Source organism: Hyperoodon ampullatus (assembly GCF_949752795.1).
Source record: "Hyperoodon ampullatus genome assembly, chromosome: 5".
Classification (NCBI taxonomy): domain Eukaryota; kingdom Metazoa; phylum Chordata; class Mammalia; order Artiodactyla; family Ziphiidae; genus Hyperoodon; species Hyperoodon ampullatus.
Window position 1 is genome coordinate 31,186,824 of NC_136918.1, and position 19,735 is coordinate 31,206,558.

At 49.3% G+C, this 19,735-nt stretch overlaps 1 protein-coding gene across 3 annotated transcripts in view; it reads left to right on the plus strand.

Moving 5' to 3' along the window:
• The window catches only part of COLQ (collagen like tail subunit of asymmetric acetylcholinesterase), a gene marked incomplete at both ends in the record, with an annotated part of 64,275 nt that overhangs the window by 17,788 nt on the left and 26,752 nt on the right, over positions 1-19,735 (plus strand). Inside the window, 3 exons of one of the 3 annotated variants that reach the window (XM_079704570.1) lie at positions 3,420-3,510; positions 16,090-16,202; positions 17,316-17,417. In XM_079704570.1, coding sequence (XP_079560696.1) covers positions 3,432-3,510; positions 16,090-16,202; positions 17,316-17,417 — 294 coding nt within the window. Of the gene's footprint in view, positions 1-3,419; positions 3,511-16,089; positions 16,203-17,315; positions 17,418-19,735 lie in introns of those variants that run through there. The other 2 variants (XM_079704571.1, XM_079704572.1) reach the window with 2 other exon arrangements.

Below are 19,735 nucleotides of genomic sequence, written 5' to 3' on the forward strand. Positions count from 1 at the left end.
AATTCTGATGCTTGTTGAAAGAGTAAGGGAGACCTTGATGGAGACTATTGCCGTGGGTGGCAAGACTCTCTCAAGAGGGGAGAGAGATTGGGCTCAATTCTAAATTGAACAGGAACAAGTGGGGATTTGTAGTCAAGGAGCAGATCGAGGGGTTGGTAGATGGAAGATTACCAAGAGACCTCAAGGGTAGGGGGATCTTGCTAAAGCCACTTAACAGGATTCTTGCTGAAGGCAGGCCAGGTGATAAGGAATCAGGGGTGGGGGAGTTGAGGAATTTGATCAGATATCAAGGGTGAACGGATCTCAAGGGTGGCGATTCTCTCTAAACTGACTTAGCAGGCTTCTTGCTAAAACTGGACTCAGCAAGGAAGCCCAAGGTGGGGGCCTGGTTCAGAGCCTGACCAAAGTTTGGTCAAGGAGAGCATGTCTGGCAGTGAGAAGACAGACCCCAGGTCCTCCAGCCTACTTCTGGGGAGTCTGAGTCCTTGGGAAGGGTGCCGAGTTAGCCAGGCCACACAGCCTGTCTGGGCAGCAGGGGTGGGAGACACGGCCAGGGGAAGATGCAAAGCAGACTCCACTTTGGGGGCTCATCAGGAAACAGGCCTGCATGTGGCAGCAGTGGGGACAGGGGTGTTGGCCTGGTGCCTGGGAGGCAGTATTCCAGAAGGGTCTTCTGGCCTGGGTGATGAATTCCAGAGCTGCGATTAAGACAAAATACTGTGAATATGACACCTGCTGACAGCTGCAAGAAGGCCCCGGAAACTTTTACTATGAATTAGATTTTGCAGGCAGCTCTGCTGGGTGAGCTAGTGCTTGGGCCAACAAGAGGCTGCGTCGAGGGCAAGGACTGCTCTCCAGGGGAGAAGAGAGGAGAGTCTCAGGAACCATCTCTCCTGGGAGAAGCCGGGGCTGGAATGGGCTTAGAGCGCATCTGGTCCAACGCTCCCATTTACATTTGGGAAAACCAACACCCAGCACGGATGTGAGTTCTCCAAGGTCACGCCGCAAGTTACTGGCCACACAAGACTGGAGGCCAGGCCTTCTGATCCCAAGCTGGCATGCTTGGCTGAGGGGCAGTTAGGCAGTGAGCACACCTCCAGGTATTGGACTTAAGGAAATTCAACTGCTAGTGCCCGGAGAGACGGAGACAGAGAATGAGACCAAGTTAGAGATAGCGAGACAGAGAGAGAATGGGATCGAGGCAGGAAAGAGAGTCGCAGAAGGAGGGAGACAGAAAGAGACATTGGTGAGCCTGAGACATTAGGTTGGGAGTAGAGACGCAGACACCTGCAGGGCTGGACAGGACCTCAGTGATCCTCTAGTCAGCCACCTTCGTTCGGACAATCATGAAACAAAGTATAGCTGAGTGGTTTACTTGTGTAAACCTTTTGAGGAGAAGTTTGATGTGGAATGGTAAAAAAATAAATGCTTCAGGTGCTTAAAATGGCAAAACTTCCGTCTCTAAGGGTTTTTGAAATGAGGCTTGAAAAATTGAAGAGCTGCAGGAACAGGCCCTGGCACTGGGGGATCTGGGTAAATGTGATGCAGAAGACCTTTCTGCCCTGGGCTGGGTTTCAGGACTCCGTGCCCTCTGTGCCGTCTTCCCTGATGTTTCTGCGAACAGAGGGAAATGCTCCAGACAAGGAACAGAGCCTAACCCTCTCCTCCCTCATTCCTCCCATCATGGTACCAGCAGATATATATACTTTTTAATATTTATTTATTTTGGCTGCACTGGGTCTTAATTGTGACATGCGGGATCTTTTAACCACAGCATGAGGACTTCTTAGTTGAGGCATGTGAACTCTTAGTTGCAGCATTTAGTTGTGGCATGCATGTGGTATCTAGTTCCCCAAGCAGGGCTCGAACCCAGGCCCTCTGCACTGGGAGTGTGGAGTCTTACCCACTGGACCACCAGGGAAGTTCCCCAGCAGATCTTCTCTACTTTCAAAGCACAGCTCAAATGCCACCTCTTCCAGGAAGCTTTCCCTGATTTCTCACTTGTGTCCCCTGCCCCAACTGGTACCCATCACTTCTTCTTGTAAATCCCTCCAGACACCCCAGCCCCATGTTAGCCGCTTTTATTTTTCCACCTCGTACAAGTTATCTATGAAAATGTTGACAAAAGAGCCCCTATTCTGTGCTAGGAACTCCAAAAGCCTTGCTCTAATCCTTACAACGAATGAGCTAGGTGAGTTTCGCCATATCCACTCGACAGGTAAGTAAGCCGAGACTCTGAGAGAGTGAGTAACTTCCTCAAGTTCAGATAGCCAGTAAGTGGCAAAAGCAGGGCTGCAGCCCAAGTTTGCCTGACTCTAGGGCCTGTACTCTGTCCACAACACTGACTGAGACGTTCCAAGGGCAGGGACTGTGTCTAGTCATTGTGTCTTGCAGGCATTTGGCACTCACTCACTGTGTATTTCTGAATGAATGAAACAGCAGATGAATGAATGAATACAAGAAGTATCCTTTCTTTTGAAGGTTGTAGCTCAGTGGTCGGCAAACTAAAGCCTGGGGGCCAAATCCAGCTTGCCTTCTATTTTTGTAAAGAAAGTTTCATTGCAACACGGCCACACGCATTCTTACCTGTGTTGTCTATGCTGCTTTCATGCACCATGGCAGAGTTGCGTTGCAGCAGAGGCCATGAGGCCCGTAGAGCCTAAAACACTATCCAGCCCTTTCCAGAAAAAGTTTGTCAACTCCTGTTATAGCTCATGGTCCTTACTAAGCTGGTTAAAACAGCAGTGCTTACTGCTTTTATGATCTAGAATATTCTGTATGTTTGTGTGCATTGGGTGCCTATAAAATGTCAGATTTCCACGTGTATCTGGTATATGTCACTTAATCATTTTACAGGGAAGTTTCATCTAAAAAAGTTTGCCTCATGGGCCCTTTGAAAATATATATATAAATACATATTTAAAAAATTAAGTTTAGCTTTGTTGCCGGCACTGGCATAGATGTGGTGACATTCCCTGGAGCGGAGGCAGGCAGACTTCCCCCCATCCCACTCCCACGGCGGCTGGGGTGACAGTGAGGATGGCCCTGTGAGGCTTGCCAGAGTGCAAAGCAGCCTGTTTAATGGGTTACCCTCCGTTTCCCCTCTGCTGCAGGGGCATCAGTATCCTGGGCTCCAGCCCCACCTCCTCCCCTGGGCTCTCCCTGGGGAGCTCTTCCTCTCCCAAGCCACCCCCAGTGCATCCTCCTGAGAGGCCAGAGCTCTGCCTCCCGTTCCTGCTCCTGGGAGCTCAGGACTGGCCTCCGGACCCCTGGCATCTGGGGCAGAAGCGACACCAAAGCAGGGATTGTCCGACTCCCACCCCAAATGCCCAGCAGGACAGGCGCTGGGAGCGCTGGGAGCGCTGGGGGCGTGACAAATCTCAGCCAGCCTCCAGCAGGTGTCCCCCCGCCAGTCCTCCGGGGCCTTGCCCATGATGATGGGACCATCCCTCAGCCGTACTCACCTGCTCACCATTTCCGGACTGCTCTGTTACTCAGCTTGCTGCTTGGGTGTGTTGTGTGAGTGTGCGTGTGTTTGTTGTTTTGGAAAAAAGACTCTTGGAAAGCAAACTTGTTCTGGAGGTTTCAGCAGCCTTTAAATTTTAAACTCCTCCGCCGGTGTTGGAATTGCAACGTAAAGGGGTTTGATATTGGAGTTGATGGGGATCTTGGCGCACGTGCGTGTGTGTGTGTATGTGTTTGTGGGTGTGTGCCTCTCTTGTGACCTTGAGTGGCAGGCTGGCAGCTGCTGCTCCCTTGGCTTTGAAGTAGCATGGTGTTCTGTGGTCCGGGGCCACCCTGGCACCGGGTGGCCAAGACACTCTCCATCTCTCTCCTGGCTGGCTGGCAGCTCCAGGCTGGGTCATGCAGCTCACTGTCATCCCAGGGGCAAATGTCTTTTCTGTAGGCTGTGTCCTCACCTGCCTCCCAGGCCTGCTCAGTCAAATCGCAAGACAGCAAACTCCTAACATGGTTTTTCAGAGACGTTCAAATACCTTCAAGCTCTAGGATCAGAATATTTTTCTCAAGGTGTATGTGGTATGAGTGGGGTTGGTGTGAAGAAAGTTGTAAGGTGCAGCCTTCTCTGGAATCTGTGAATCGGGGAAAACCAGGCAAACTGCCGCTGGTCAGGGTGAGAACTTGGTTGTAGCTGAGCCATCTGACTCACTGTCAGAACCCTTAGTGATGCTACGAGCGTGTGCCCTCACCTCTCCTCTCCTCGGGCTCTTGCGAGCACAAGTTCCAACAGGCAGGGGAGGCCCAGAGCGGAGGGGGCGGAAGTAATGAGCCCTAGCAGCTGTGGAGCAGTTAGTGCATGGCTGCACCTGTAATTTTCCCAACCTGCAAAGGCAGGATGTGTGTGTCACGTCTTTCCTTTGCTGCCTTCTAATGACACATTTGCTTGATTTGAGGGGTTGCTGCTTGATGCAGAAAAAGGGGGCGGAAACAGAAAAGGCTGCCTCTAGTGCCCTACTGATGGGCTGGTCTGGTGAGTGAGAGACCCAGCTGGACACAGGGGTGATCCTGGGGTCATATGTGTAAAAAAAGGACTTTGGAGGTGGTTTGGACCAAATTCCTTGTGGTGCAGATGGGGAGCCTCAGGTTGAAGAAGGGAGTCGTGCCGGGTCCCATGGTCACTTGCACCTGGACTCACACTTTGATCCAAGTCCCTATGTTTCCAAGAGTAGGTCAGAGTGAATCACCTTCCAAGGATATGCACCAGACTCAAGTGCGTAGTTTGTCCAAAGGGCAAAAACAGCATCAACAACAGCAAAAAGAAGAAAACCCCAAATGTTTGCCGAAAGCCTGCATTACACTCAGCATTTTTTCTGCCTGTGATGTGGCCCTGCAGTGGCCACACACAAAATGGCTTTTGTGTCTGTAAGTCGGGGCGGGCAGTCCCGAAACTCCATGGGGGTTGGCATTTCCAAGGCAGCTGCCTGGGGCTGAGCCACGTGGGGCACCCAGGTTTCTGCAGGCGCCATGTACACACACACACACACAGGATTGTTTCCATTACAACAGAGCCTCTGGGGCTTTCCAGGCTGGACCCGAGCTCAGACATGACTCCACGGAGGCAGCCTAGTCCGGAGAGACCCGCAGGCCACTCAGATGACACCAAAATAGACATGTGAAGGCCTGTTTTAGTGATTGGGAGGAAGGCGAGGGGAAGCTGTTCCCAAACACGTCCACCTGATGGAAATATTCTGAGCTGGAATGAGCTGGAAATAAACTAGACGGCGCTAAAAACAAACCTCTCCAGGGAGCTGGGGGGCAGGCAGAAATAGATGGTCCTCACCTGCTGAAGATGAAGTGGGGGGAGGGGGAGGGGACAGGGGGAGGGGGAGGGGTGGACAATGCAGTAGCCTCGGCAGGAGCAGCTGGTCGTGTGTCTTCCCTAAGGGACCTCCAGCCGCCAGGAGGGAGTGAAGGAGGGACGGCTCTAAGGGGCCAGGGTCTTTCATCAGTGGAGGCTGCAGAGGGTGCGGACTGCAGGAAGCACCGGGGCCCTATGTGGTCTGGAAACAGGAGTGATGAGCAGTGCGCCTTCGGCACGCGAACCTGCCGCCCCCCGGGTGCCCCTGGCTGGGAGAGGCCGTGCGGAGAACCACAGCTCAGCCCTTGCTGAGGCCCAACCGAGGCGGAGGAGAGGCTGCAGCTGGGGCCGGGGAGGGGCTCTGGAGAGCTGCCCGCCTGCCCCAGGCCAGCCGCAGCAGCTTACACTCTAGGAGAGAAACAGGGAGAGGAGTGCCATTGCTGCTGACGTCAAGCCTTGTAACAACACAGCGACCTGGCTGCCTGCCCTCCGGCTCTGCCACGGCTCCACTTCTTGGACACAAACAGCCTCGCAGAACGACAGCCAATGGGGCCACTCTGTGACCGTGATGGATCAAGATAAAAACAAGGCTACTCTGTCACCATGCCAGACACGGACACAACAAGACTATCCCCCAGCCAGTGGGCCCTCTGTCCTTGCTCACGTGGGTAACTGTGCTGCTGCTTTGTGCCCACAGCTCCTGTCTCCTCTTCTTCTGGATGAGAATTAAGATGTAGCCACAGGACTTCCCTGGTGGTCCAGTGGTTAAGAATCTGCCTGCCAATGCAGGGGACACGGGTTCGAATCCTGGTCCGGGAAGATCCCACATGCCACAGAGCAACTAAGCCCGCAAGCCACAACTACTGAGCCCGAGTGCTGCAACTACTGAAACCCACGCACCCAGAGCCTGGGCTCTGCAACAAGAGAAGCCAGTGCAACGAGAAGCCCACGCACTGCAACGAAGAGTAGCCCCTGCTCGCCGCAACTAGAGAAAGCCCACGCGCAGCAACAAAGACCCAACACAGCCAAACAAACAAACAAATAAATAAATAAATTTATTTTTTAAAAAAAAAAGATGAAGTCATAGACTAACCCCCATGTCCTGACAGCAGCCAGTCCAGAGCAAGGCCAGACTTGGCTTCCCCATAAGCTCCCGCCAGCATCACGTAGCAAAAGTCCAACTCCTAGAATAAATCCTTCCTCACGGCCTCTTACCGAGATGCCGATGGGTCCCCTAGTGTGCGTCCTCCCTCATGGCGATGAGGCACTTTCTATCTCAGGTGGTTGTTCCAGGAACCCCAGGCCTTCTTCTTAGCCCCCGATCTTTATTTCCACACACATGCAGTCATAGTGTCCAGATCAACACGAAGGACTCTGGAACCAGAGTTCAAATCCTGACTCTGTCGCTTACTAGTTGTGTGACCTTGGGCAAGTTGCTTCACCTCTTTGCCTCAGCTACTGGATCTGTAAAATGGGGATGATGATCATGGTAATAATAGTACTTAACTCTCAGGGTTGCTCTGAGGATTAGGCGAATTTATATGTGTGAAGCATTTAAATGGTGCCTGGCATGTAGTACATTTTAAAAATTAATTCAGCAAACATTTTCAGAATATCCAGTGTATGCCAGGTGCTGTGCTAGACCCTATGGATCAAAACTGATGCCCATCCTCACAGAGAGCACAAAGAAACACCCCATGGATAAGAGCTAACATGGGGTAAACCCGGAGAAGGCATAGCAGGATCCCTCAGTCTTGGCCTGGGAATCGAGGAAAGCTTCTTGGTGGAGGGTGAACCTGACAGTTCTTGCTGTAGAGTAAGAGTCTCCAGGACGGGGCTGGGTGTGGGAGGGCAGAGTGGGCCCTGAGCAGAGGGTGCGGCAGCTGCCTACAGGCAGGGGCCCATTTAGGCACCGCTTTGCCCCACAAGGCCTAGTCCAGTGCCTGGCACAGCACAAGCACAGATGAACAAATGTCTCACACTAAAGCTGGAAGCTTTCCTCACAACCAGTGCCTTCTCTGACTATTCGATTTTAGACTCTGACCACTGTTGCCCCAGGTGCCCTGCAACATCAAAATCACCCTGCTCCTTCCTCCTCTTTCACCCCTGCAGTGCACTGACCCCCAGTTTCTTTCTCCCCAGGATGTTTGCATGGCCCCTTCCTTCCGGCCCTCACTGCTTCCATACCAGCGCAGGCCCTCATAGGATATCTCCACACCCAGCCTGCAGCCTGCTTGCTGCCTGCCGTTCTCTGAGCTCTCCTTGCCCACCTTGCCCCTACACCGTCTTTCCCAGCACCGTGTTGATCCTATTACTCCTTCACTCAGCACCTTCTGTGGCTCCCTACTACATTTTTTTTAAGTTTATGTTAACCCTCTTATCTATTTATTTATTTTTGGTTGCGTTGGGTCTTTGTTGCTGTGCGTGGGCTTTCTCTAGTTGCGGCGAGCGGGGGCTACTCTTCGTTGTGGTGCATGGGCTTCTCATTGTGGTGGCTTCTCTTGTTGCAGAGCACAGGCTCTAGAGCGCAGGCTCAGTAGTTGTGGCGCACGGGCTTAGCTGCTCCACGGCATGTGGGATCTTCCCGGACCAGGGCTTGAACCCGTGTCCCCTGCATCGGCAGGCAGATTCTTAACCACTGTGCCACCAGGGAAGCCCCCCTACTACATTTTGAATAAAGCCCAAACCCTTTGGTGGGGGATCCAAAACTGCACGATCTAGCCCCAAACTAACTTTCCAGCCTTCCTCACTTACGCTCTTCTTTCCAGATTCTCCTCTCCCATTAGACCTACACCTTAAAACTTCTTGCTTCTGTGCTCTATTTAACTTATTTAGAGGGTCTGCCTGCCCTTGCTCCCTTCCAGAGAACCTTCTCCCATAGCCTCAGTGGAGCTGGCAACACACTGAGATGCTGCTGAAGATTGGGCCTGGTCCCGGGTGGGTCTGCACAGCCACCCCAAGGACCTGTCACTTGGCTGGAAAAAATGTGTAGGGCCATCAGAGTCCCCTCATGGATATTTGAAACAAGAGCCACAAAGGGATGTTCCAGGCAAAACAGATGCTGGAGGTAAAAGATTTGAGGTGAGACTCGGTCAGCCATCGTGCAGTGATGGGGGAGTGAAGATGCAAAAAAAGACAGGGTGGGTCAGCCTGTGGCAGTTAGTGCTCATCTTGCTCTCATAAAATAAAGGCAGAGCCACCTGAGTGAGGATGACACCAGTAAGCAGAGCCGAGAGGTCGGGAGAGACGATTCCTGCTGATGTCATTGAATTCCAGGTACAGCCCTGCCAGAAGCCATCTGCCTGAGGACTCCTTAGTTACGGCCAGCAAGATGGCAGAGTAGAAGGACGTGAGCTCACCCCTTCTTACAAAAACACTGAAATCACAACTGAACAACCATTGACAAAAAAACCGCTGGAACCTACCAAAAAAATACCCTACATCCAAAGACAAAGAAGAAGCCACAATAAGATGGTAAGAGGGGCGCAATCACAATAAAATCAAATCCCATACCCACTGGGTGGGTGACCCACAAACTGGAAAACAATTACACCACAGCAGTTCTCCCACAGCAGTGAAAGTTCTGAGGCCCATGTCCGGCTTCCCAGCCTGGGGGTCTGGCAATGGGAGGAGGAGCCCCCAGAGAATCTGGCTCTGAAGGCCAATGGGATTTGATTGCAGGACTTCCACAGGGCTGGGGGAAATGGAAACTCCACCCTTGGAGGGCACACAAGGTCACGTGTCCACCAGAACCCAGGGGAAAAAGCAGTGACCTCATAAGAGACTGGGACAGACCTACCTGCTAGTATTGGAGGGTCTCCTGTGGAGGCGTGGGGCAGCTGTGGCTCACTGTGGGGACAAAGACACTGGAAGCAGCAGCTCTGGCATGTACTCATTGGTGTGAACCCTCCTGGAGGCTGCCATTTCCTCCCCAAGACCTAGCCCCACCCAACAGCCTATAGGCCCCAGTGCTGGAATGCCTCAAGCCAGACAACCAACAGGGTGAGAACACAGGCCCACCCATCAGGCGACAGGCTGCTTAAAGTCGTCCTGAGCACAGCCCTGCCCACCAGAGGGACAAGACCCAGCTCCACCCACCAGTGGGCAGGAACCAGCCCCTCGCATCAGGAAGCCTGCACAAGCCTCTTGGATAGCCTCGTCCACCAGCGGGCAGACAACAGAAGCAAGAAGAACTACAACCTGTGAGCTTGCAGAGCAGAAACCACAATCACAAAAAGTCAGACAGAATGAAACAGCAGAGGAATATGTCCCAGATGAAGGAAGAAGATAAAACCCCAGAAGAACAAATAAGTAAGTGGAGATAGGCAATCTGCCAGAAAAAGAATTCAGAGTAACAATACTGAAGATGATCCAAGATCTCAGAAAAAGAATGGAGGCACAGATTGAGAAGATGCAAGAAATGTTTAACAAAGACCTAGAAGAACTAAAGAACAAACAAACAGAGATGAACAATACAATAACTGAAATGAAAAATACACTAAGAGGAATCAGTAGCAGAGTAACTGAGGCAGAAGAACGGATAAGTGAGCTGCAAGACAGAATGGTGGAATTCACTGCCACAGAACAGAATAAAGGAAAAAAGAATGAAAGGAAATGAAGACAGTCTAAGAGACCTCTGGGACAACATTAAATGCACCAACATTTGCATTATAGAGGTCCTAGAAGGAGAAGAGAGAGAAAAAAGACCTGAGAAAATATTTGAAGAGTAATAGCTGAAAACTTCCCTAACATGGGACAGGAAACAGTCACCCAAGTTCAGGAAGTGCAGGGAGTCCCAGACAGGATAAACCCAAGGAGGAACATGCCACGACACATAGTAGTCAAACTGACAAAAATTAAAGACCAAGAAAAAATATTAAAAGCAATAAGGGAAAAGCAACAGATAACATACAACAGAACTCCCATAAGGTCATCAGCTGATTTCTCAGCAGAAGCTCTGCAGGTCAGAAGGGAGGGGCACAATATATTTAAAGTGATGAAAGGCTAGGACCTACAACCAAGAATTCTCTATTCAGCAAGGCTCTCATTCAGATTCGACGGAGAAATCAAAAGCTTTACAGACAAGCAAAAGCTAAGAGAATTCACCACCACCAGATCAGCTTTGCACCAAATGCTAAATGACCTTCTCTAAGTGGAAAAGAAAAGGCCACGACTAGAAACAAGAAAATTACAAATGGAAAAGCTCAACAGTAAAGGCAAACATAAAGTAAAAGGAGGAAATCATCTGCGCACAAATATGCTATCAAAACCAGCAATCGTGAGAAGGGAGAGTACGAGTGCAGGATACTGGAAATGCATTTGAAATTAAAAGACCAGCAACTTAAAACCATCTTGTTTATATACAGACTGCTGTATCAAAGCCTCATGGTAACTGCAAACCAAAAATCCACAATAGACACGCACACAAAAAGGAAAAAGGGATCCAAACACAACAGTAAAGTTAGTCATCAAGTCACAGGAGAAGAGAACAAAAGAGGAAGGGAAGGAAAAGGACCTGCAAAAACAAATCCAAAACAATGAAGAAAATGACAATAGGAACATACATATCGATAATTACCTTAAATGTAAATGGATTATATGCTCCAACCAAAAGACATAGATAGACTGGCTGAATGGATACAAAAATAAGACCTGTATATATGCTGTCTACAGGAGACCCACTTCAGATCTAGGGACACATACAGACTGAAAGTGAGGGGCTGGAAAAAGATATTCCATGCAAATGGAAATCAAAAGAAAGCTGGAGTAGCAATTCTCATATCAGACAAAATAGACTTTAAAATAAAGACTGTTACAAGAGACAAAAAGGGACACTGCATAATGATCAAGGGATCAATCCAAGAAGAAGATATAACAATTGTAAATATATATGCACCCAACATAGGAGCACCCCAATATATGAGCCAAATACTAACAGCCATAAAATGAGAAATCAATAGTAACACAATAATAGTGGGGGACTTTAACACCCCACTTTCATCAATGGACAGATCATCCAGACAGAAGATCAATAAGGAAACATAGGCCTTAAATGACACATTAGACCAGCTGGACCTGATTGATATTTATTGAGCCCTCTACCCAAAAGCCACAGAATACACATTCTTCTCAAGTGCACATGAAACATTCTCCAGGATTGATCACACGCTGTGCCACAAAGGAAGCCTTGGTAAATTTAAGAAAATTGAAATCATATCAAGCATCTTTTCTGACCACAACACTATGAGATTAGAAATCAACTACAAGAAAAAAACTGTAAAAAACACAAACATGTGGAAGCTAAACAATATGCTGCTGAACAACCAATGGATCACTGAAGAAATCAAAGAGGAAATTAAAAAAAGACAGGGTGAACAGATGCACAGAAGGAAGCATAAGAGAGGAGAGGGGGAGAAGAGGAGGTGGGAGTGGGGAGAGGAGAGACTGGAGGGAGGGGAAGGAGAGGGGAAGAGAGAGGAGGGGGGAGGAGAAGAGGAGTGCCAGGAGTTTCAGTTCCTGCTCTTCCTAACATCTGGCAGCTTTATGATAAACCTCCCTTTTCTCCCACCTGAGCCGGTGTGAATGAACTTCTGCTTCTGGCAGTCAAAGTGGCCTGAATAGAACGTTGTCTCTACCTGCTGCCTCCCCTTGGGGAGCCTTCCTCCTCCATCACCCCTGCCCCATGCAGTCCTTCAAGGCCTAGCTCTAGTGCCCCTGACTGCCCTAGACAGTTCCTGGGTCTGGAAGACTTCCTGTCTGAATCTTCCCCAATCTTCCAGAGCTAGCAGGAATGCCACCTTCTCCAGAGAGGCTCCCATGTCCCTCCCAGCTGGTCATCACCTCTTCCTTGCTTCTCTGAGTTCCCTCAGTTCCTTGTTAACTTACCTGGCCTGGGGCAGATGCTGCTTTTGTGTGGGAACCAGATTCTGTGGACTGTTCATGACCAAGCCAATCTCCAAACATGGGATAAACCAACAGTTTCTAATGGGGCCATTTTGTTTTATTTTGTTTGTTTGTTTGTTTGTTATTTTTTTATTTTTATTGAATTACAAAGTTGTGTTAGTTTTTGGTATACAGCAAAGTGATTCATATATATATATGAATATGAATATATATTCATATATATGATATATACATATATATATGAGATTGTTTTCTATTATGGTTTATTACAGGATATTGAATATAGTTTCCTGTGCTATACAGAAGGACCTTGTTGTTTATCCACTTTATATATAGTAGTTTGTATCTGCTAATCCCAGACTCCTAATTTATCCCTCCCCCATCTTTCCCCTTTGGTAACCATAAATTTGTTTTCTATGTCTGTGAGTCTCTTTCTGTTTTGTAAATAAGTTCACTTGTATCATTTTTCTAGATTCCACATATAAGTGATATATTTGTCTTACTCTGACTTACATCACTTAGTATGATAATCTCTATGTCCATCCATGTTGCTGCAAATGGCATTATTTCATTCTCTTTTATGGCCAAGTAGTATTCCATTGTATGTATGTACCATATCTTCTTTATCCATCCATCAGTGTACATTTACATTGCTTCCATGTCTTGGCAATTGTAAATAGTGCTGCGATGAATGTAGGGGTGCATGTATCTTTTTGAATTAGAGTTTTATCTAGGTATATACCCAGGAGTGGGATTGCTAGATCACATGGTAGCTCTATTTTTAGCTTTTTAAGGAAACTCCATACTGTTCTCCATAGTGGCTGTACCCATTTACATTCCCACCAACAGTGTAGGAGGGTTCCCTTTCCTCCACACCCTCTCCAGCATTTGTTATTCGTAGACATTTTGATGATGGTCATTCTGACTGGTGCCTCATTGTAGTTTTTTTTTTTTTTTTTTGTGGTACACGGGCCTCTCACTGTTGTGGCCTCCCCCGTTGCGGAGCACAGGCTCCGGACGCGCAGGCTCAGCGGCCATGGCTCACGGGCCCAGCCGCTCCGCGGCATGTGGGATCCTCCCAGACCGGGGCACAAACCCGTGTCCCCTGCATCGGCAGGCGGACTCCCAACAACTGCGCCACCAGGGAAGCCCCTCATTGTAGTTTTGATTTGCATTTATCTAATAAGTAAAGATGTTGAGCATCTTCTCATGTGCCTATTGGCCATCTGGATGTCTTCTTTGGAGAAATGTCTATTTAGGTCTTCTGACCATTTTTTGATTGGGTTGTTTGTTTTTTTGTTGTTGAGCTGTATGAATTGTTTGTGTATTCTGGAAATTAATCCCTAGTTGGTTGCATCATTTGCAAATATTTTCTCCCATTCTGTAGGTTGTCTTTTTGTTTTGTTTATGGTTTCCTTTGCTGGCAAAAGCTTATTAGTTTGATTAAGTCCCATTTGTTTATTTTTACTTTTATTTCTATTGCCTTGGGAGACTGACCTAAGAAAACATTGCTACAATTTATGTCAGAGAGTGTTTTGTGGGGCCACGTTGGAAATTTTCATTTTCAGTTGTCACAGTGGCTGAGGTGAGAGGTTTCCCGCAAAGAGTGGGACAGAATCATACATGAAGAGTGGTTCCATGTCCCACATGACTCTGAAATGTCACATGGATGATACATACCCTGTATAATTATCTCATCCTAGAAACTAATTCTCTTTGACATCAAATTTGTTGAACGGTTGTAGTATGAAACTGAGTTTTCTGAGACTACAACTGCTGAGTAATGACTGTGCTTTGTTTGGTTGGGATTTTACCCAGTGTTTTTCATCATTTGAGAAAATCACATTGCACAGTGGGCATGTCACTTGAAGCATTTGTGTTGCCTCTATTGCACCTTGTGTTTGTAGCTGTTACATTCACTGCGGTTTCACATATAGGTGCAAGCATCTAACTACATCATCATGTTTCCTGATATGCTAGTGCCTGACCACGTATAGTCAAAATATGCATTTTGGGCTTCCCTGGTGGCGCAGTGGTTGAGAGTCCGCCTGCCGATACAAGGGACACGGGTTCGTGCCCTGGTCCGGGAAGATCCCACATGCTGCGGAGCGGCTGGGCCCGTGAGCCATGGCCTCTGAGCCTGCGCATCCGGAGCCTGTGCTCCACAACGGGAGAGGCCACAACAGTGAGAGGCCCGTGTACCGCAAAAAAAAAAAAAAAAAAAAAAAAAGCATTTTTATATCATAAGTCACTTTTCTGAGAGTTCTCTTTTATATTATATTCACAGCATTATATTGATTTTTTAATTGTATAGGTATGTTGTATTATTTATGAATTTCATTTTAGGATAACAAAGGGGTCTTTAAAAATATTCCTTACCAATGGGGGCATTGCATCTGAGGGTGCTGAGGACCATTGGCCCTGCCCGTGGATGCTCCTCTGCTGGGTGTGAGGGTATGGGTGTGCTCAGGGCGGTGATTCCCGGGGCGCTGGAGCTGACACAAGCCACCCCACACCGTGTGCCTTCTGGGGAGCACCTGCTGGTTGCCTGATGTGTGAGGCAAGTCCTGGATCACAGGGTGGAGAGAGAAGGCGAGCACTGTCCCCTGGGAAACAAGACTGAAAACTGGGTTCAGGGAAAGAGGAGTGCAGGGGGTGGGGGGAAACCCGCCCATGTTCTCTGAGATCAGAGGTTTGGAGAAAGGGTGGAGATGGAGGTGCCATCACGAGACCAAAACTGGGAGCTGGAAAGTTACAGCTTTGGGCGATTATGGATCTCGCTGCTATGAATGTTCTAGTACGTGTGTTGGGTGAACACGTACTCCCTTTTCCATCGGTAAACACCTAGGAGTGAGTTGCCGAGCTATCGTATGTGCCTCTATTCAGCTGTAGTAGACAATGCCGAGAGTTTTCCAAAGAGGTTGAAGCAATTTCCACTCCCACCAGCCAATGCATGAGCCTGAATAGGAGCCCTATTCAGCAGCAGAACAACGACAAGCAATGACCAGGAAGCCCCTCACAGACACCGTGTAGAGCAAAAGAAGGACACAAGAATTCACGTTCATATAAAGTTCAAATACAGGCACAAGGACTCCCCAGGACTAGCAGCCAGGGTGGTGGACAGGGAGCAGTGCAGAGACTGGACAGGAGCTGAAAGGGCTTCCAGAGGCCAGGGAGTTCTGTGTCTCCACCCAGGTGCTGGCTTTTAGGTGTGTCCATTTTGCGGTAATCCAGTGGGCTGTACACTTAGGATCCGTGTGCTTCCTGCCAGGTACACTTCAACACTGAACGTGTACTAACATTGAACATGGGCATGTGACAAGGAAGCTATAAGTATCCAGGGCCCTCTCTTCATCTCCTCACACCTGTGTCTGGAGACATTAAACCTTAGCTCTCCAGTGAGCATGGGTGACCTGGAATGTCTGTGTAGAGTCTGGAGTCAAATCTATGTTTGAAATCCTGGCTCTGGGTCTGATCAGCACTGCACCCAGCCCTGCTGCCTCCCCCGTCAGAACAGTTCCTTCTGGGCACAGCATCAAGGGTATTAACAGACACTGCCTTCTCCCCAACTGTTGGGGGCACCTTATGAGTAAGTTTGAACTTAGCATTCCTTGTCCCATCTACGGAGTGACCAGTCAGTGTCTGGAGAAGCAGCCCTGGACCTCGTGGTGGTCACAGTGGCCGCACCATCTGTTCATTTATCCAGTGAAGGCAGGGGAGGGCTAGGTCAGGTACAGGCAGGAGGGGCGCTCACACCCAACAGCCTGGAAATGAGACTCGGAGATGAGACGTAGTCTTCCCGGGCGTGGTGGACACCCAGAGGCCCTAGCACTGACCCCACGCTAATGAGCATTGTTTTCTCTGAACAGCCCTTCCCGGCCTGGATCAGAAGAAGCGTGGCGGCCACAGAGCATGCTGCCTGCTGACTCCCCCGCCACCCCCTCTGTTCCCACCACCGTTCTTCAGAGGGGGCCGAAGTCCGGTGAGTAGCTCTGGGCTCGTGAGAGAGCAGAAATGCAGGTCCCAGGGCCACCACACAGCTCACCTTCTCCCCCACTGCTCCATGGGAGTCTGTCCAGAGGCATCTCGCTCTCTGCCCTCACGTGGCAGGTAGAGCCCAGGTTGGACATTTAGCTGTTTCTGGTACGTGTCTGTTCTCCCACCGCCTTAAACAAGTGATGGAGGGAAGTGCTTCTCAGCAGGGAATTGGGCTTGGCAAGGTGTCCCGTCCTCTCAAAAACATTGAGGTGAATTTATAACTTTCTGGGCTCCTATCAGTGGCTGGGACATGGAATTTTCCCTTCTGTCTTTCTTCTCCCCAAGTGCTTGTGAAATTCCCTTCCACAGCCCGAATTGAACTTACACCATATCCATGAGGTGACACAGGAAACAGTCCTGTGAGAGGGAACGGAAGTGGGGAGAGAGGAAAAGGTGAGGAAAGGGCAGGATCAGAGAAGCTGACGTAGAAGACAGCTGGCCAGGGCATTTCAGGGATTTGAGATGCTCAGATCTTTCCAGAACCTCTTAGACCTGTACCCTGCAGTACAATAACCACTGGCCCTATGTGACCAGCTCCAGTTGAGATGTGCTGAGTGTAAAATACACATTGGATGCATTTTATAAGAATGTAAAATATCTCAGTAATTTTTTTACATTGAATATACATTGAAATAATAATACTTGGGATGTATTGGGTAAGATAAAATACTTATTAAAATTAATTTCACTTGTTTCCTTTTACCTTTTTTATGTGGCTACCGGGAAATTTTGAACTATATAGGTGTCTCCCATTGGTGGCTCACATTTTATTTCTCTTGGACGGTGCTGTCCTGGACATTGGATAAAGGGCCCCTGAGTGAGCTTCCTAACTCCATCCGAGGGGTCATTATCTCTCTGTATTCAAACCAGGTTCGTCTCAGAGCAGATGAGAGAATGGAAACTGGGGAGCCAGAGGTCTCCTTCTTGAGACGCCCACTGGGGTGTCAGGGAAACGCCAGCCTCAGGGGCTGGGCTATAGAACAGGTCTGTGTCCAGGAGGTGACCATTCTTCTGTCCCCCAAGTCTGACCTGTAACCTGTGTCACTTTGCCTTGAAGCTTCTCTCCCCAGACATGAAGAATCTCGTCCTGGAACTGGAGACCACACGGCCCCCATGCGTGCAAGGGTTGCTCAGCTCCCCCGGGCCTCCGGGGCCCCAGGTCGGTGCATCCCCCAGGCCCTACCCCGCTGTCCTCTGTTCAGAGCAGGGATGCCCTCTGGACAGAGCTGCCCCTTTTCAGGTGACATGGGGTTGTCTTCCTGCCCTGGACAGAACACTGGTTCATCTCTGGGGGAGTCTGCCTCCCAGCCTTGACGTCCTACTCCACACAATGGGAATAAGTAACTTCCCTTGCAGTACTGGATTTGGGGGGGTGACCCAGTGAGCTGCTTGGTTGCTTGGGCACCCCCCAAAGTGGTGATAATGGGTGTGGTTATTATTATAGTTATCATCAGACAAACATTTGATGACAATGTGACCCCACCAGTGGACCCAGAGGTACCTGCATTCAGGCCAGAAAAATGGAGGTAACAGGGAACTTGTTACCCTGAGCTCAGTTTGGCCCCCAGATACTGGCACCACGTAGCTCACCTTTCCCCACCAAAGCTCAAGTAAGAGTGAGAAGCAGGCAAAATGCTACAGAAAGGATTTTCTAGGCAGACAAAGAGTACCCTCCAGAGACCCTGTCTCATGGACTCCTGGCCCCTCTGGCTGGCCTGGGAGAGGGGTCCATCGAGGAGGAACATCCCTCAGCCTGGGGTCTGGGCCTGCCATGGGGACGGGAAAGAGGAATTATGTCACCCTTCCTGGGGAACCCCTCCTGGGGCTTTCCATCACGGGATGAAGACTAAGACAAACTCCTCACCCTGGGAGCAAAGCCCCACACGCGGGGACCCGTTATCTCCTGCATCAGCTCAAACGACCACCACTGCCCACTCAGTGTAGCCACAGTGCACCTCCTGAGTCCTCAAGCCCCCGAAGCTTGCTCCAGCCTTAGGGCCCTGAGGCTTGTGGCTCCGGCTGTTTGGCACGTTCTGCCTTCTGATTTTCACCACGGCCAGCTCCTTTGTCCCTCAGCACTCAGCGTGCCCGCCACCTCCTCAGACATGTCTGCTCGGCCACTCCGCCTGCAGTACCCTCCCCATCACTCTCCACCCAATGACCTATTTTCTTTCTCGGCATAGTTTGCTCACATTGTTATGGTTTTCTTATTTTTTGGTCCTAGGCTCTTTGGTCTCCCCTCCATAAAATGTCAGCTCTATGGCTGGAGTTGGCAAACTATGGCCAGGGGTCCAATCTGGCTTTTTTTTGTAGTTAAATATTATTGTCTCTGGCTGCTTTTGCACTAACTCGTAGAGTTGAGTAGTTGTGACAAAATTGCTATATCAGAGCCAAGCCTAAGATATTTCCTATCTGGCTTCTTACAGAACCAGTAAATTGACCCCTGGTCTTGCGAGCAGGGACATTGCCCGCCTTGCTCATGCTGTGTGCCCAGCCCACACCAGTGCCCAGGGTGTAGAGCTTCCCCGTCAATATTTGTTGAATGCAGTGAGGAAAACAGGTGGACCAGAGCTGCCACAGAGGGGCTGGGGAGTCCGCATAAAGGCATGGTGGGCACCCGAGGGTCAGCTCTGGGGGGACTTCTATCTTCCCAGCCTTGAAGTCCATGCTGACAGCGAGTGATAGCATGTGAGAAACGATGCTGAAAGCTCAGCCTCCCTGCACTGGTGCCGAATCAAATCTCAGAGACAGAGTTTTGGGTGAAGTAGAAGAGGACAGCTTTATTACTTTGCCAGGCAAAGGGGGCCACAGCGGGCTAATGCCCTCAAAACTGTGTGTCCCAACCCCAGAGGACTAGATGAAGAGTTTTATAACAGTGGTTCAAGGGTGGGGTCTCTGACAAGATTAGGGTGTGAGCAGGGCCTGCCCTCCTTTAACCTCATCTCCTCATCTTGATGAGCTTCTCTGGTCCCTTTAATCTTGCCTCAGGTGGTCTCTTGGCTGCTCCTCCTTTGTTCGAATCCACCCTTTGGATCTCAGGGAAGGTCATAGAGGCTTGCCTACAAGAAACAGGGGACAGTAAGGCCAGACACTATAAAGCTCTTAGAGGAAAACATAGGCAGAACACACTATGACATAAATCACAGCAAGATCCTTTTTGGCCCCCTTCCTAGAGAAATGGAAAATTAAAAAAACTAAACAAATGGGACCTAATGAAACTTAAAAGCTTTTGCACAGCAAAGGAAACCATAAACAAGATGAAAAGACAACCCTCAGAATGGGAGAAAATATTTGCATATGAAGCAACTGACAAAGGATTAATCTCCAAAATTCACAAGCAGCTCATACAGCTCAATATCAAAGAAACAACCCAATCCAAAAATGGGCAGAAGACCTAAACAGACATTTCTGCAAAGAAGATATACAGACTGCCAACAAACACATGAAAGGATGCTCAACATCACTAATCATTAGAGA